At 40.0% G+C, this 17,777-nt stretch overlaps 1 protein-coding gene across 1 annotated transcript; it reads left to right on the forward strand.

Moving 5' to 3' along the window:
• Positions 1-5,959: 5,959 nt before the first annotated feature.
• LOC142171900 (uncharacterized) lies at positions 5,960-6,361 on the forward strand. Its single transcript, XM_075235618.1, has 2 exons — positions 5,960-6,066; positions 6,154-6,361. Exons 1-2 carry the CDS (start codon positions 5,960-5,962, stop codon positions 6,359-6,361), a joined length of 315 nt encoding a protein of 104 aa, XP_075091719.1.
• The last annotated feature ends 11,416 nt before the right edge of the window (positions 6,362-17,777 follow it).

Raw genomic sequence — 17,777 nt, forward strand, 5'->3', positions numbered from 1 at the left:
GCCCAATGCGGCTATCAGCCCGGTCTGTCTCTGCACCGCCTTGACTTTTTCAATCATGGTGATATATTTTATGTATTTATTTTATCTGGGTTGATCTCTATTCCCCGGTTACATACCATGAAACAGAGGAACTTGCCTGAGCCGACTCCGAAGGCACACTTCTCCAGGTTCAGCTTCATGTTGTATTTCCTTAGTATGTCGAAGGTTTCCTGCAAATATTTTAAATGGTCCTATGCTTGCAGGGACTTAACTAATATATCGTCAATATAAACCTTAATTAATTTCCCTATTTGTTCCTCAAACATTAGGTTAACTAGGCATTGATACGTGACACTGACATGTTTTTAATCTAAACGGCATCACGTTATAACAATAGGTGCCGAATTTATCTATAAAAGAAGTCTTCTCTTGGTCGCCCGGGTCCATCCATATTTGGTTGTACCCCGAATGGGCATCGAGAAAACTCAGTGTCTCATACCCAGCCGTTGCATCGATCATTCGATCGATGTTAGGCAAAGGAATGAATCCTTAGGGCATGCCTTATTCAAGTCCTTATAATCTACTTATATTTTAAGTTTGTTTCCTTTTTTAGGTACGACTAGCTACTACGTTAGCTAGCCAATCCAGGTATTTAACCTCCCGAATGGAACCTATTTTTAAGAGTTTAGATACCTCGTCTTTGATAAATGTCTGCTTGATTTCGGACTGCTGTCTCCTCTTCTTTTTGACCGGGTGAAATTTCAGATCCAAGCTCAATTTTTGAGTTGTTACCTCCGGCGGGATCCCGTTCATATCTAACTAGGACCAGGAAAAATAATGGGCATTAGCTTTAAGGAAATCAGTGAGTTTTTTCCTGAGCTCGGGGATTAATCCCGTGTCCAGGTATAACTTATTGTCCGGTAAGTACTCGATCAATATGACTTGTTCCAGTTCCTCGATTGTTGACTTGGAGGCTTCGGTATCATCGGGTACTATAAAGGATCTCGGGACCCTGAAGTCATCTTCCTCATTCGTTGAGCGTTCCTTCTGTTTATCTGACCCAGTAGGGGTCGAGATCGATGATTTCTATTTGGTGCCTTTCCCTTCGACTAACCCCCCACTTTTCGATGTCGTGATCGGGGGAACCGGGCTTACTTCCTCGATAACGAACATCTCTTTTGCGGCCGGTTATTCCCCGTAGACCATTTTGATTCCACTTGGGTTGGAAATATCAACGCTTGATGCAAGGTTGATGGTACTGCCCTCATGTTATGGACCCATGGTCTCCCGAACAAGGCGTTGTATCTCATATCCCCCTCGATTACATAGAACTTTATCACCCGGGTGGTTCCGCCTACTTTGATCGGTACAGTGATTTCACCCTTCGTTATCTCGCACGCTATATTAAACCCGTTCAATACTCCAACTGCTGGTACAATCTGTTCCAATAGCCCCGGTTGTTCCAGAACTCTCCATCGGATGATGTTAACCGAGCTACCTAGATCAATTAATACACGTCTAACTCAAGATTCATTAACAAGAATAGATATTACCAGTGTGTCATTGTGAGGTTGAATGATGCCTTCGACGTCCTCGTCGCTGAACGAGATGGATCCCTACAGAACGTAGTCTCGAGTTCATTTTTCTCTTGTGATAGAAACCTTGGTGCGTTTTATCATTGGCCCTTGTGGAACATCTACTCCTCCAATGATCATGTTAATCATATGTTGAGGTTGTTCCTGCTTGATTTGTTTGTTGGCGTCCCTGATTTTGAAATGGTTTTTGACCCACTCACTTAGGAATTCCCGAAGATGCTTGTTGTTGAATAGACGAGTCACTTCTTCCCTTAGCTATCTACAATCTTCGGTTCTGTGACCGTGAGTACCGTGATATTTACATATCAAGTTATGATCCCTCTATGCGGGATCGGAGTGGAGTGGCCTTGTTCATTTGGAATCCTTGATGCGATCGATGGCCGACACTATACTCTCCGCATCCACATTGAAGTTCTACTCTGATAGTCTCGGGGCATCTCTGCCCCCCGGTGATCTGTCGAACCCGTTTCGATTTGCCAAACCGTGGTTGTTTGGAACCTGGTCACTTCTCCTATCATTCCTGGTCGGTGGAAATTAGATCTGTTTCCTCTTCTATCCGAGCTTTATGGCTGGTATCGATCTCGGAGTGGCCTCGGATCCTGATCCACAGTTCTTTTAGACCTATCATTCACTCTATTGGGGTAAACAAACCCCGAGAGAGCTCCTAGCTGATCGTCCTCAACTCTGATCTTTGACCGGTACCTGTTGTGGACATCGACCCAGGTGACCGTAGGGTATTCTACCAAGTTTTTCTTTAATTGTTGAGAAGTAACCGAACTTCGAGGGTTGATCCCCTGAGTAAACTCCTAAACGGCCCAATCGTCTTCAACTGGGGGCAGGTCCATCCGTTCTATCTGGAACCTCGATACGAATTCCCTAAGCATCTTGTTGTCCCTTTGCTTAACTTTAAACAGGTCTGATTTCCTAGTCTCAACATTGATAGCACCGGCATGGGCTTTAACATAGGCATCTGCAAGCATAGCAAATGAATCAATAAAATTTGGGGGTAAGTTATGGTACCATATTATCGCTCCCTTGGATAAGGTTTTCCCTAATTTCTTCAGCAACACCAACTCGATCTTATCGTCCTCGAGGTCATTGCCTTTTATTGCACATGTGTAGAAGGTCACATGCTCGTTTCAATATATGGTTAAATTATACTTGAGAATATCGGGCATTCGAAACCTTTTCAGAATTGGCTTCGGTGCCGCACTCGGGGGGAAAGGCTTCTGAATGAACTTTTTGAAATTTGGTCCCTTCAATATCGGAGGCGCTCCCAGAATCTGATCGACCCTAGAATTGTAAGTCTCCACCTTCTTGTCATTTTCCTCTATCTTCTTTTCGCCGAATTTCACCTGTTTTGTCAGTGCTTCGAGCATTTTCATTACCTCGGAATCTTCCCCGGATCCGAACCCATCCAATTTTGTGACAATATGTTCTTCTCTCCGAGTATCTTCTCGGTCGTGTTCTGTGCGTGATTTTGACTCTGCGCTTGTGCTATTTCCACTTGCTGGCCTTGTAATATTTCAAAAATCAAACGTAAGCTAACTCCATCACCTCCCCCTTTTGGGCGCTTCTCGAGCCGATGATCGAGGTACCCCGTCAATGTTGTTTTCGGGATAAGTCGGTAGGTTGATATTGATAGCAACTTGTGAATTAGCATCGACTGTCAGTAACTGGAACGTCATTAGGGTCAATAGGGGCACGTCGTTGCTTGGTAACACGTTATTATTTTCACCGTGGTGGCCAGACTCGGCGTCAACATTTAAGTGAGCAGATTGAGAATTTTACATTTTAAATGGACCTGAAATCAAACTTCAAAGAGCAAGTGTAAAATAGGGTGTGTTATAGAGATTTATATTAAATCACCAGTATTATCATTATCCCCACGGTAGACGCCAAACTGTTTACCCTTAAACTGAATAACAATTAAATTTGTATGTGGTTTAAAGGATACGTGATTTAATTTAATACGAATGATCTAAGAACAATAAATAATTGAATTAAAGGAAAACAAAGCGATCAAACCAAATGTAATGAAACAATTAAGCCTGGCGTTAGATATGTGCTGGAAAATGATTCTGATCAAGCCCTTGAGATGAGCTTGATTGCAACTAAAGAAGTGAACAGCTGAAGAACACTTTGGACAATGGTTAGAAGACAAAAATAAACTTTATTGCTTTGATATGCGTGCTAACAGTAGTGAAAAAATAAAAAGGTTCTCCCCTTTATATAGTAGGGGAGTTTCATTGCTAGTACAAGTCTAAATAGGATAAAAATTATTTTTCTATAGTAAAACATGATCCGCAGTTGATATCGGGCATGATCCGCACTGTAATATCCGGTTGATGGCAGATATTTTGGCTTCTCGTTCGTTCTCTCTAACTGTCTTCCCTTTAACCTCGATTCTTTGTTTTGCTCCCGCTTGGTTCTTTCCATATTTAGCCATGCCCGATTCTTGACGTGTCATTCGTCCCCCGGGCTCTGATCTATGAGCACCCTCGGCTTTACCCGAGCCAGCATCGAACCACGTTGTCTCTCGTTTCTTCATTGGGAAATCGGAGATAAAATTACCCCCGATTTTACCCATACGCAGAATATAAGAAATCGAAACTCTAATTACAAGCATACGAGAAGGTAATAAAAACTATAGTACTAAATCATTACCGTTATAGGTAGCTACCAGTGCGTATAATTTCAAGTTATGACATATAATCGATCTGGATTATGTATGTGGTAAACCTACCACACAGAGACACACACACATAATCATTTTTACGCCAATAACGCATATTTTTATCACTTCCAAAACTCAATGGAATAAATTATACAATTTCGCTGCCAATCACATATTTAGAAGTCAAAAAAGGTACCACGTGTTGAAAGCATATTCTTAATCTAAACATTTTTCTTTTGTCCTTTTATAACTACACGGCTACACCTACAGGTTGCTCCATATCGACTGACGAAAGATAAGTCGAAATATTTCCTATTAACTTATTTTCCTTATTCTCTTTTATGTTAAAATAGAATACTTATCTTAATTAGGATAAGCTTTGTGGAACATTTTCTAATGGAACCTATAGAACATGAAATTTTCTTCCGAATCCCCAAGTATTGCGATCTTTTGGCAACTCAAAACATCTAGCTCATTTGAAAAACCTTCAAGTTTGATGCAGAAAACACCGTTTAATTTTTTGTTAAAAGATCCAAAATGCTTATTATACTTTTTATCTGACAAGAGAGTTGCTCAGATGGTCAGCACCCTAAATTTGTGAGTTCGAGTCATCAAATGAGTAATAGCTCCAACAAAAGGGGATCGAAGGAAAATTAAAGGGGAGGAAAAAAAACTTTTTGTTCGTTATTCTAGTTATTTTCTTTGTCTCATTTTACATGATGTATTTTAGTATTTGATTAGATACAAAATTTAATTTATCGACTTACCTATTGTAATTGTGTAGAGAAAAAATGTGTTAAAGTAAATATTAAAACGTTGATTTGATGTAAAACAAATATCATATCAAACTTAGAACTTGAATGGTAAAGTTAATTTGATTTTCGAAAGTTAAATAAAATAATATATTTATTATCAGTGAAATTATGAGTCACATTTTAGAATGTCTTACAAGAAACATATATATTGGAACATAATTTGACTTATTTGTATCTACGGTTTTTAAAAAGTAGAGCTCTAGCACCTATTTTGGCTCGAATTCTGCTGCAAACTTTTTCATGTGTTTTTAACTTTTTGAAGTCACGAGGGGTGCACACGTTAAAACAATTCATGAGTACCTCATGTCATCTCTTTAACTTCTCGTTTTAAATTAGTTCAATCTAATAATTAATATATTGAATTTGTTTGTCCATTTCCTTTTTATATATTGATGTGTATGTGTGTGTAACAGCAATCACACGTGGCATCATTAGTTTAGTTAGTTAGTTGGTGGTTAGAATAATAATTTTAGTGGAGTTGGTTAGCGGAGTCAATTGTATATATGGACTTTAGGATTCAGATAATACAGGGATTATCATTTTTTCCCAATTCCGTTTCTTCTCTCTTCTCTCATCTCGCACTAGTCGACTCCATTAGAGAAGCTTCAAGCTTGATGCCGGAGGAATTCGCTGTATAATTTCTGCTAGTTCGTGCATATGATCGATTCATTGTCGGATTATATCGAAGCTTGAGATTTCTTCAAACTGTCAACAATGACGAAATCAAAAATTGATTACACGCATCCATTGTATGTAGGCCTAGGTGACACTCCATGATCAATCCTAATTCCTGTGAAGCTTACAAGATCGGAGAATTATGGTCTTTGGAGTAGGTCTATGCGCATTGCATTACGGGGAAGAAGAAACTAGGGTTCGTAACAGGCACATGTAAAATGGAGACCTTTCAGGAGGAATTGCATGAGCCGTGGAAAACCTGCAATGCAATTATCTTGTCATGGATCATGAATATAGTGTCTGAGGAGCTCTTAGGTGGAATTGTGTATGCATCTAATGCACACTTAGTTTGGGAAGATTTGAGAGAGAGATTTGACAAAGTTAATTGAGTTCGTATATTTCAACTACACAGAGAAATAGCTACTCTGTCACAAGGATCCAGTTCAGTTTCTGCTTACTTCTCAAAACTGAAGGAATTATGGCATGAGTATGATGTGATGATACCATCACCTAATTGTGGTTGTCCAAAGTCTAAGGAGCATGTGGAACATCTTCATAGACAAAGAGTAATGCAGTTTCTTAGTGGTTTTAATGATTCATATGATCAAGCTAGGCGATAAATTCTTATGAAGTCTTTTGAGCCAACCCTCAATCAAGCCTATGCTATGATCATTCAAGATGAAAGCCAACAGGTTGTTAATGCTAATGTTGTGACAAACAAACTTGATCCTTTGGTTATGCAGGGAGGGCGAGGCCAAGGATTCAAAGGCGAAAAATAGTTTTTGTATTGTGAGCACTGTAAGATGAAAGGCCACACTAAAGAAAATTGCTATAAGATTATAGGTTACTCATCTGATTTCAAGCAAAAGAAGAGGTTTGATGCTGGTAGTTATGATGGTTGGAAGCCTCCTAGGGGTGGATCTCATGAAGGATGGAGGAAGGAACCCTTAACTGCTGCTAATAATGCAGATGTAGCATCAGTCTCTCAGAATGATGGAGACAATCACAAGGCAGCAGGACACAAAGGATTGTACTTCACACCTGAACAATACAATCAAATCCTGAATTTGCTGAACAAAGATTCTGGAAATCATCAAGCTAACATAGCAGGTATTGTCACTTGTCTAATGTTTAATTTCAAATAACAAAGGGAATGAATTGTAGACTCAGGAGCTACTCACCATATCACCTCTAGTTTAGATCTGTTGAATAAAAGTAATCACACTGTCAAAACAAGTACAGACAGGGTTCATTTGCCAACAAGAGGACAAGCAAATATTACACATGTTGGTAGTGCAAAGTTATTCAAAGGGGAGACCATTAGCAATGTGCTTTATGTACCTGACTTTAAGTTCAACTTATTGTCAGTGTCAAAACTAACAAGACAATTATCCTGTTATGCACAATTGTTTCCCGATTTTGTTGTATTTCAGAACCTTTATAGTGGCAGGGTGAAGATATTGATAGAGAAAATGAAGGATTATATGTGCTGAGAAGTAATTCTGGTGATAATAAACTAGTTAAAGGAATAAAAGCAGTACATGCAATAGAGAGTGCATGAAGGGACAACCTGTGGCATATGAGGTTGGGACACCTTTCATTAACAACTATGAATAATATAGTAGAGCTTCATGACAGTATTAGTAATAGAGTACAGAATAAGTGCCATATATGTCCTTTGGCAAAGCAAACTAGACTGTAGTTTCCACTCAGTTCTTCTAGAGCCGAAGCTCCCTTTCATCTTGTACACATGGATCTTTGGGAACCTTATAAAGTTCCTACATTTGATTGTGAATGATCATACTAGATATACATGGATCTATTTATTGCAGCTGAAATCTGAAGTAATTGTAGTGTTAAAACAATATATGGCAATGATAAAAAACCAGTTTAACACTATGATCAGGATAGTGAGGTCAGATAATGGAATTGAGTTTTTCAACTCACAGTGCACTGAATAGTTCACTAAACTAGGGATCATTCATCAAAGTAGTTGTTCCCTACACTCCACAACGGAATGTCATAGTAGAGAGAAAATATAGACACATCCTTGATACTGCTAGAGCTTTAAGATTTCAAGCTTCTATTCCTCTCAGATATTGGGGCATGTGTGTAAAGGCAACATTGTACTTGATAAACATGCTTCCCTCCACTGTTCTGTCAAGTAACATACCATATGAACTACTGTATCATAAAAGGGCCAACCTAAGTCACCTTAGAATACTAGGTTGCCTCTATTATGCAACTAACTTGATCAAGGGAGATAAGTTTGCTCAAAGGGCTAAACCTGCAGTATTACTTGGTTTTTCAGAAACACAGAAGGGTTACATCTTGCTGGACTTAGCTTCTAGGCATTTCTTTGTCAGCAGGGATGTGACTTCTAGAGAAAACGATTTTCCATTCATAACACAGGTTTCTTCAGGATGCACAGCTCCTCCAGATACTATTTTCCCAGATGCCATCTTGCTTCATCCTTTGCTAGATACACCTGCTGCATCAGACATGGCTAGTCCATCAGAAGTGAGAGAAGATGAGTTGCTTGTGACCAGGACAACATAGTTCCTGATTCACAATGTCAGGATAATGAGATCCCTGAAATAGACAACTCCATTCCTGAAGATACCAATGCTACTGAGGACAATGAAAACATCTCTGAGGCAGATAACACTCCAACTAATACTAGTGCTGAGAAGAATGATCACATTCCACTTGGTGCTGATCCTATTACAGATAACATTCCATCTGCTCCTACTATTGTGCCTACTAAGACAGAAGCACGAAAATTAGTCAAGCAAGGCAAACAACCTATATGGATGAAGGACTATGTCACTGAGACCAAACCCAAGTCGCATTGCAGCTTGTATCCTCTGTCAGATTACTTATCCTATGCAGGCACCTCTGTCAAATATCAAGTATCTTGAAGGTTTTTCTTCCTTGGTTGAACCACAGACCTTCAGAGAAGCTGCCAAAGACCCTAAGTGGATTGAGGCAATGAAGTAAGAAATCACAACACTCGAAGAAAATAAAACTTGGGAGATAGTTGATTTGCCTAAAGGGAAAAACACTGTGGGGTCAAAATGGGTATACAAAATCAAGTTTAAGGCAGATGGGGTAGTAGAGAGGTTTAAGAAAATACTAGTTGCCAAAGGTTACAGTCAAAAAGAAAGGTTGGATTATCATGATACTTTTTTTCCTGTGGCAAAAATGGTTACAGTAAGATCTATTATAGCACTAACAGCATCAAAGGGCTGGGAATTGTTCCAAATGGATATCTATAATACTTTTTTGCAAGGAGATCTATGTGAGGAGGTATATATGAAGATGCCAGAAGGTTTTAGAAGTCAGAGGGAGAAGAAGGTATGCAGATTGCGCAAGTCCTTGTATGGACTCAAGCAGGCATCTAGGCAGTGGAACATTAAGTTGACTGAAGCCTTGATAAGTGTAGGTTTCACTCAAAGCAATCATGACTACTCTATGTTCACCATGAGAAAAGGTGAGGATATGGTGATCATTTTAGTCTATGTAGATGATCTGCTTATCATAGGAAGTAGCAAAGATCTTGTGAGTGTTGCTAAGAGCATACTGCATGAAAAGTTCAAAGTCAATGACCTAGGGGAGCTTAGGTACTTCCTAGGCATAGAAGTCCTAAGGTCACAACAGGGCATTTTATTGAATCAAAGGAAATATGTGCTTGAATTGATTTCTGAAATGGGACTCAGTGGAGCAAAGCCTTATGCAACACTACCGAAAACAAACCATAAGTTGACTACTTTGGAATATGATAAGGCGGTAGGTATAACAGAAGATTTTCCATTGCAGGATGTTTGTGCTAATCAGAGGTTGATAGGGAAGTTGCTATATGTGACTATCACCAGACCTGATATTAGCTACACAGTGCAGACACTCAGTCAATTTATGCAACTGCCTAAACAATCACATTGGGAAGCTGTCATCAGAGTGGTAAAGTATCTCAAGAATGCACCCGGTTTAGGTGTGTTTATGAAGGCAGAACCAACACAATATTTTACTTGTTGGTGTGACTCTGACTGGGCTGCTTGTCCTAACACTAGAAGATCTATGACTGATTACATTGTTAAGTTTCTTGAATCCTTGGTGTCTTGGAAGTCTAAGAAGCAGCAAACTTCCTCAAGAAGCTCTACAGAGGCAGAATATCGAAGCATGGCTTCTGCTGTGGCTGAAGTAACATAGTTACTTGGCCTATTTCAGGACTTGGGATTTGTCATTACACAGCCTGTCATGGTTCACAGCGACAGCAAGGCTTCTATACAGATTGCTACAAATCCAATCTTCCATGAGCGTAATAAGCACATCAAAATTGATTGCCACTTTATTCGAGATAAAATCAAGATAGGAATCATACACACTACCTTCATTGGCACTAAAGATCAACTAGCAGATTTATTGACGAAGGGCTCAGCAAGGTGCAACACTTTCATTTAATGGGCAAGCTGGGTGTGCTCAAAATTTTACACCCTCTAGCTTGAGGGGAGTATAGATGTGTATGTGTGTGTAACAGCAATCACACGTGGCCGCATTAGTTTAGTTAGTTAGTTGGTGGTTAGAATAATAATCTTATGTCCAGTTGTAGCTTAACCGTCAATAGTTAGTTAGTGGAGTTGGTTAGTGGAGTCAATTGTATATATGAACTTTAGCATTCAGATAATATAAAGATTATCATTTTTTCCCAATTCTGTTTCTTCTCCTTCTCTCATCTCGCACCAGTCGACTCCATTAGAGAAGCTTCAAGCTTTATCAGTTACGCTCGTATTTCAGCATTATATTTATTATTTGTGTCATAATGAAGTTGTTTATGTTGTTAAGATAATATACGTTATAGTAGTACTGTTTGTTGTTTGTAAATAATAATTTTTATAATTTAATGCACTTGTATGTGCAAATTTGTGTATTTACAATTTATTTTATTTATTTTAATACTTCGTACATCATACAGTTGTGTTATATTTTTTTTTCCTTTTTTGGATTACGTTGTTGGATTTCTAAAGGGGGTGAACGGGGAAAGAAGAGTCATCTCTTGAATTGTACATCTTCATCTCATATTTTCACTGTCTATAAAATTAGAGGCTTAGCCTCATTTTTTGTACATGAAAAATCTGAAAAATGTTATGAACCCACAGGAGATACTAGAGGGTACTAGACGCAGTGCACGTGCCATACACCCTCCCAAATATTTGGAGAATTTCGTGGTCCCCAATCCAAGAAATGACAAGGGCTGCCAAATCTGTTAGAGGTAGTGGAGCACTCGCAAGTTACCATATGATGCAACTGATGCTTATATAAATATTCAGCAAGGCTAGAATGGTAGGATTATGTATGAACTTGAGTATTTTCTTTTTGGCTAGTTTTTTTCTGGAACCCTTCTCCCTTTCTTTACTGTTTCATTGCCATTTTCAGTGTATTTTCCTAGTCCAGTTCTTAGATCCTTCACTCTAATTATATTTTGAGTTCAATCAATACAAGTTCATACCAGAAAACCTCTCCTCTCTTTTCTACATTATTGCATTATAAGTATCAAGTGTGATTTGTTTCGTTTATTGAGTTCGTTGAAGTTATGTAATTTGTAGTGCCACTATCACAAAATAGTTATTTCGTTCTATCCTGGAAGAAATTAATCCAAAACCTGAGGCAACAGTGAGGGGATTGAATTCTTTAAAGACACACAAGCAACTTGTGGGCTCGAAATTATTTTTTGTTTATGTTTATTGCACTAACATTTCTAGTTTGAACACAGATTTCTAACAAGTGATTTGCTCGGTTTGTTGAGTTTTACATACTCTAAAAACCTCAACATATGTGAGGCGAGGTTAGTCCTATTATTTTATTTAGTTATTGTTTTAGTAAATTGTGTGTTTATTTTATTTATTTTTAATTTGTTACAGTGTTTCAAAATTGCTATATTGTTATTGTTATTAACTACATATAAGAGTAAAATATAAAAATATAAAATTGGAGACTTATAAAGGAAATTTCTAAGACTTATAATTGGTTATATCTATATAATTTAATGGAACAATGACAAAAATGATATTGTTTTGTCTAACTGTTTGTGTTTCTAAGATTAAGGCTAAACTACCTCAAAACAACAATCTTTTCCGGGGTATTATGTGTTTACCCAAAAAATCAGATAGAGTTGAATTTGTATGTAGTTCTAAGGGTATGTAGTATAGCTTAATATAAATCGTAAAGAGAAATAAAAATATCTAATCTTGACTATAAGAACGAAAGATAAAAACTGTTGAAATGAGAAAATAAATGAAGTAAGAGAGCTCAAAGGATTGATCTTTCAATATAAGGAATAATCTTTTGTTACAATGTGCGAATGTCCGTTCAAAAATAACAATCATCCCCTTTATAGTGGAGGGATCCTACTTTAGATATAATAAAAAAATACATAGTGCGGAATCCATGAGGAACTAGCTTTTCCCTAATTCCTGCCAGGATTCTCTCTCCTAGTGTAGTTGCAACGGCTCTTGTCTGTGAGCTCGATCTTGACTCGAGCTCTCGATCTTGACTCAAGCTCGATTCTGACTCGCAGTCTGGTATTGATTCAGGGTCGGTGTCGGTCGATCTATGCATCTTAGGCTCGATAATTTTGCATCGCCCCGTAGTTCGATTTGGATACGAGCTCGATAATGATACCGAGCTTGTCATTGATCGTTCCTAGAACTCGAAGCTTGATGACCTGACTTCGGACCTCGACCTGGTATTACGAAGCCGCCCTTTGATCAAAGTATTATCATACCGACCAGTCCGTACGACGGACTAATCGGTTTTGACCGTATACAGATAGTCCCCGCATTTCTCGAGAAGAATGTAATGAGAAACGATATGATTTTCTAACGGTACGATTAGATATATACTGACGTGTGCATCGAATCCGATCATGACATACATGATAGCTGTCTCATCGGTTCAGTTTATCGAGGTATTTAATGCGTGTCAGACGGTGGTCGGCCATTACCGATATGGGACAGCCACTACTCAGCCTATAAATATCCCCTTCTTTCACCATTAATAACTTTTACATCTTCTAATCTCAAAATTTCCTAAGCATTTTCTCATACCTTCTGAATTAAGTGCAAGATTTTCCTTCTGTGGTTTTTACTGCAAAACCTCTCTTTGAAACACCACATTTTCTTTATTTCTTTCTTCCAAATTCAAAAAATGGTGAAAACATCAAAAACCTTCCCTCAAAATGAAGAGGCTTCTTCTTTACAGCCCGCCGCCGATAAATCACCGGTGGAGCCACGGCCTGAGGAGTTTGTTCCCGGAACATGTCTTCTCACCTCCGATTTTAAAGTCAATAAGGTCTCGTTGGTTCCCAGTCGGTATGAGCCGGTATCGAGGTATTTGAGCTCGATAACCAAAAATCAACTTGCTCAGTTAAAGACAGATTGCAACTGGGATAACAAGAAAGTGGTAATTCCCGCTCCCGATGAAGATATTACCACCCACGTGGAAGGGTTCCTTAGTGTGTATACTTACCCTTTTACATTAGGACCTCTCGATCCTATTATCATCGATTTTTGTTGTCAATGCCGAATAACTCTAGGTCAGATTCATCCTTCCTTTTGGCGGATCGTTATCCTGATCCATTTATTTGCAAACAAGATCGAGGGGATGCCTTTCACCCTCGATCATCTTATTAGATTGTATAGTCCCCGCCTCTTTTGAGGTGGATTAATAAAACTTCAACTCCGGGCTACCAAGGTACTGTTCTCGAGCATAGATGAGGACAAGGATCGAGGTTGGATGGGCAGGTTCGTTCGAGTGAAGACTTCGGACCTGATCCCAGCCGAAAAGATGCCATTCCCTAAAGAATGGAATATGAAGTGTAAGTGTAATTCTACTGCTTATTCCCTATCGCCTTATCTCTTTGTTTCTTTCTTGCTGATATCTCTTTTGTGATGCAGCGGTTCCTTGGATGCCGGTGCCGTTCCCGATCTTAAGAGCTGGGTACGGGCCCTGGCTTCGACCTCTACATACGCCGAACGTTCGTGGCGTGATTTGGAAAAGGGCCGATGTGAGGCCAAAAATCATGGTAAGCCTATTTCTTATGTTTTGAGAGTTCGAACGAAATATTTTCCACATATTCAACCGATTTTCTTATGTGTGGGCCTAGGCAGAGATGCAGTTTTGAGGCCCCTACCCGGCGAGGAAGAAGGGCCTCTACTTCCGAAAAAGGGCCTCTACTTCCGAAAATCTAAAATCGAAGGCAAGGTCGACTCGTAAGTCGAGAAAGAATACCATCCCCTTGACCTTAGAATCGGTTCAACATCTAAGGGATAAAGATGAGGAAGTGGAAGACGACGAGTCCATACTGGTGGCCCAATCGAAGAAGACCACCGACGTTCCACAGGCAGTTGGATCGATGGTGGTTTATAAGGCTCCGCCTCGAACTAAGGATACATCGGAGAAAATTTTGGGCAGAGTCCCCGAGTCGTTGGAGATCAAGGATGCTTCCAATCGAAGCCAACAGATGGGGGATATGTCTGAAGGGGCTCTCCCCGAATCTCTTCTTACCGAAGAGAATTCCCCAAGTGACTTACTTGGGGCAGTAGCAGTCGAAGACTCGCCCACCTTCCCTGATTTTTCCGAAGGGGCGATTCAGGAAGCCCAAGCTTTGGGGGGCCCTCGAACTTGATAGGCCTCATGAGGGAGAGGATCCTTTTTGTGACCTGTTTACCGGTGTCGAGGACGCTGCCGGCACTAGTGATGCATCAGATCTTTTTCACGGAGTGCAGCAGGCTTTGAATTAGGTAAGCCTTAAATTTTTTTGGTATTATCTCTTATGTCTATTTTTCTTTTCTTACTTTGCTTCTTCTTTCTTTGTAGGATGTGGTAGCTCATCGAGAAGCATGTTCTCGATCCCGAGCTGAGTTGCGTCGATACGAGGCCGATCTCCAACGGGCCACGAAGGAGAGGAAGGCCCTTAAACTCCTCTTAGGGCAAATGGGAAAAGAAATCAAGGACCTCCGAGCTGAGTTGGCCAAATCTCACCAAGATCAAACCGATATGTCCGAGCAGGTAATGACACTATTAAAAGTCTATGGACTTGATACTGGAACGATGGCTAATCTTTGGGTCTCGCAGCTGCAGCAGAAGCTTGAGATGATCGGGAAGCTCTGTGAGTAGGTCAATGTGATAAAGGCAGAGTCCTTGAAATAGAAAGGAAATATGGACCGCTTTGCTGCAGAGAAAGAGTCTGCTCGAGCCCAATTATCATCGGCCGAAAATTAACTTTAGAGTCTGAAGGAGAAAATCTTGGTTCAAGCAAGGAAAACAGAGGAGCTCGAGGCTCGGTTGGCTTTTGAACTTGCCAAGGCTGAAAAGACTAAGGCCGATGCAGACGCATTTATGGCTGTTTATCGGGCCGATAATAAGGCTGTTCAGTCGCATACGAGAGAAGTAGTCGAGATCGCTCGAACTCGAGCACATTGGATTGCCAAATTTGCCAAATGCCAATCTCGGAGGGAAACCCTCGAGGAGATCCATGCTCGAGGCTTCGATCTTACTGAAGAGATAATAAAGGCAAAAGATCTTGAAGCCGATGCTGGGGCCTTAGCCTCCGATGATGATGATGACGATGACGATGATGGTGATGGGAGCAAGAGCGGGTCTCAGAGTGCGGAGGAGCCCGATGGAGAAAAAGACTGCTCCCATAGATAATTAGAGTTTTTCTTATTTTGATCTTTTCATGTAAGGTCCTGATCGGACGTTTTATAAACATATATACAAAGGTTTTTTCTTTTCCCAATTTGTCTATGTTTTCTTTTCTGCCTAGTGAAGATTTGTTTTTACTTGTGTCTTATAAAAATGTTCATAAGTTTGAGGATTTAGTTGAGTGAGTGTTTGCTCGAACTTTTAGTAAAGTATCCCTTAGGCTTAATAGTCGAGTGAGTGATTGCTCGAACTCGAAGTATTGCAGCTCGTAGGCTTAATGGTCGAATGAGTGATTGCTTGAACTCGAAGTAAGATAACCTTAGTCTTAATAGTCGAGTGAGTGTTTGCTTGAACTCGAACTTGAAGCATTGCAGCCTGTAGGCTTTATGGTCGAGCGAGTGATTGCTCGAACTCGAAGTAAGATAGCCCTTAGGCTTAATAGTAGAGTAAGTGTTTGCTTGAACTCGAATTCGAAGTATTGTAGCCCATAGGCTTTATGGTCGAGTGAGTGATTTCTCGAACTCGAAGTAAGATAGCCCTTAGGCTTAATAATTGAGTGAGTGTTTTCTTGAACTCGAACTCGAACTCGAAGTATTGCAGCCCGTAGGCTTTATGGTCGAGTGAGTGATTGCTCGAACTTGAAGTAAGATAGCCCTTAGGCTTAATAGTCAAGTGAGTGATTGCTTGAACTCGAACTCGAAGTATTGCAGCCCGTAGGCTTTATGGTCGAGTGAGTGATTGCTCGAACTCGAAGTAAGATAACCCTTAGGTTTAATAGTCGAGTGAGTGTTTGCTTGAACTCGAACTCGAAGTATTGCAGCCTGTAGGCTTTATGGTCGAGTGAGTGATTGCTCGAACTCGAAGTAGGATAGTCCTTAGGCTTAATAGTCGAGTGAGTGTTTGCTTGAACTTAAAGTATTGCAGCCCTTAGGCTTTATGGTCGAGTGAGTGATTGCTCGAACTCGAAGTAAGATAGCCCTTAGACTTAATAGTCGAGTGAGTGATTGCTTGAACTCAAACTCGAACTCGAAGTATTGCAGCCTGTAGGCTTTATGGTCGAATGAGTGATTGCTCGAACTCGAAGTAAGATAGCCCTTAGTCTTAATAGTCGAGTGAGTGTTTGCTCAAACTCAAAGTATTGCAGTCCGTAGGCTTTATGGTCGAGTGAGTGATTCCTAGAACTCGAAGTAAGATAGCCCTTAGGCTTAATAGTCGAGTAAGTGTTTTCTTGAACTCGAACTCGAAGTATTGTAGCCCGTAGGATTTATGGTCGAGTAAGTGATTACTCAAACTCGATAGTGGTCGGCCTTTAAGCCTGTTTGAATCAAGAAGTAGAACGAACTTTTCAAAGTATGATATATCGGTAAAGAAGAAGTTTTTCCTTTACAAGTCATTATACATGTGTTCGTATTTTGTGTCAGGATCGAGCAAAACTATACGGGCATGGTTCGTTTTGACCATTTGTCCCTTACACCTTTCTCTATCGAGACCGTGTCTGACATGAATTTGATATGAAATAACTTTCTTGTATCGAATTTAATTTATTTGGTGGTAAGGTCCCCAGTATTCGAGGTTGACTGTAAGGAGGCCTTGGATATACAGTCAACCTCGAATACTGTCAAATTGTCCTCAGGTAGCACATAGTTGTTGCCTCGTTAAAAATCTCGTTGGAAAAACTCAGTTGGGATAAAAACCTATCTAAGAAAAAAAGAGTGTAACGCATACTTTAAAACCTGAGGTCTCGATGTCTTTAGTCGAACTCCTGCAGTGTGTTAGCGTCGAACATATATGGACGAAAATAGGGAGAAAATCATACCTTAACAATAATATCGTTTGAGAAGAGATATGTTCCAGTTGTTTGGTAATGGTTTGTCATCCATCGTTCCGAGTTTATAAGACTCTTTTCCGACTATATCGAGGACTTGATAGGGTCCTTCCCAATTCGGGCCGAGCTTTCCTTCAGTAGGATCTCGAGTGTTGATGGTGACCATCCTTAGGACTAAGTTTCCTACCCTGAAGTGGCGGAGATTGGTTCTTCTATTGTAGTACCTTTCGATTCGTTGCTTTTGTGTAGCCATTCGAACAAGTGCCACTTCTCGTTTTTCATCCAATAATTCAAGGCTAGTATTCATAGCCTCGTGGTTCGATTCCTCCGATGTATGTCAAAACCTTGGGCTGGGTTCTCCGACTGGAATTAAGGCCTCGGAGCCATACACTAAGGAAAACGGAGTTGCCCCCGTACTGGATTTCGATGTTGTTCGATATGCCCAAAGGACCTCAGGCAGAATTTCTCTCTATTTCCCTTTAGCTTTGTTAAACCTTTTCTTCAAGTTT

The sequence above is a fragment of the Nicotiana tabacum genome, chromosome 17, assembly GCF_000715075.1.
Source record: "Nicotiana tabacum cultivar K326 chromosome 17, ASM71507v2, whole genome shotgun sequence".
NCBI lineage: Eukaryota > Viridiplantae > Streptophyta > Magnoliopsida > Solanales > Solanaceae > Nicotiana > Nicotiana tabacum.

What these genes read in the sequence shown, in the direction of transcription:
- LOC142171900 (XM_075235618.1), top strand. Translation starts at nt 5,960, where the DNA reads ATGGAGACCTTTCAGGAGGAATTGCATGAGCCGTGGAAAACCTGCAAT. An exon ending in GAGCTCTTAGGTGGAATTGT is followed by an intron (nt 6,067 to 6,153) that starts GTATGCATCTAA and finishes TCAACTACACAG; the next exon opens with AGAAATAGCTACTCTGTCAC.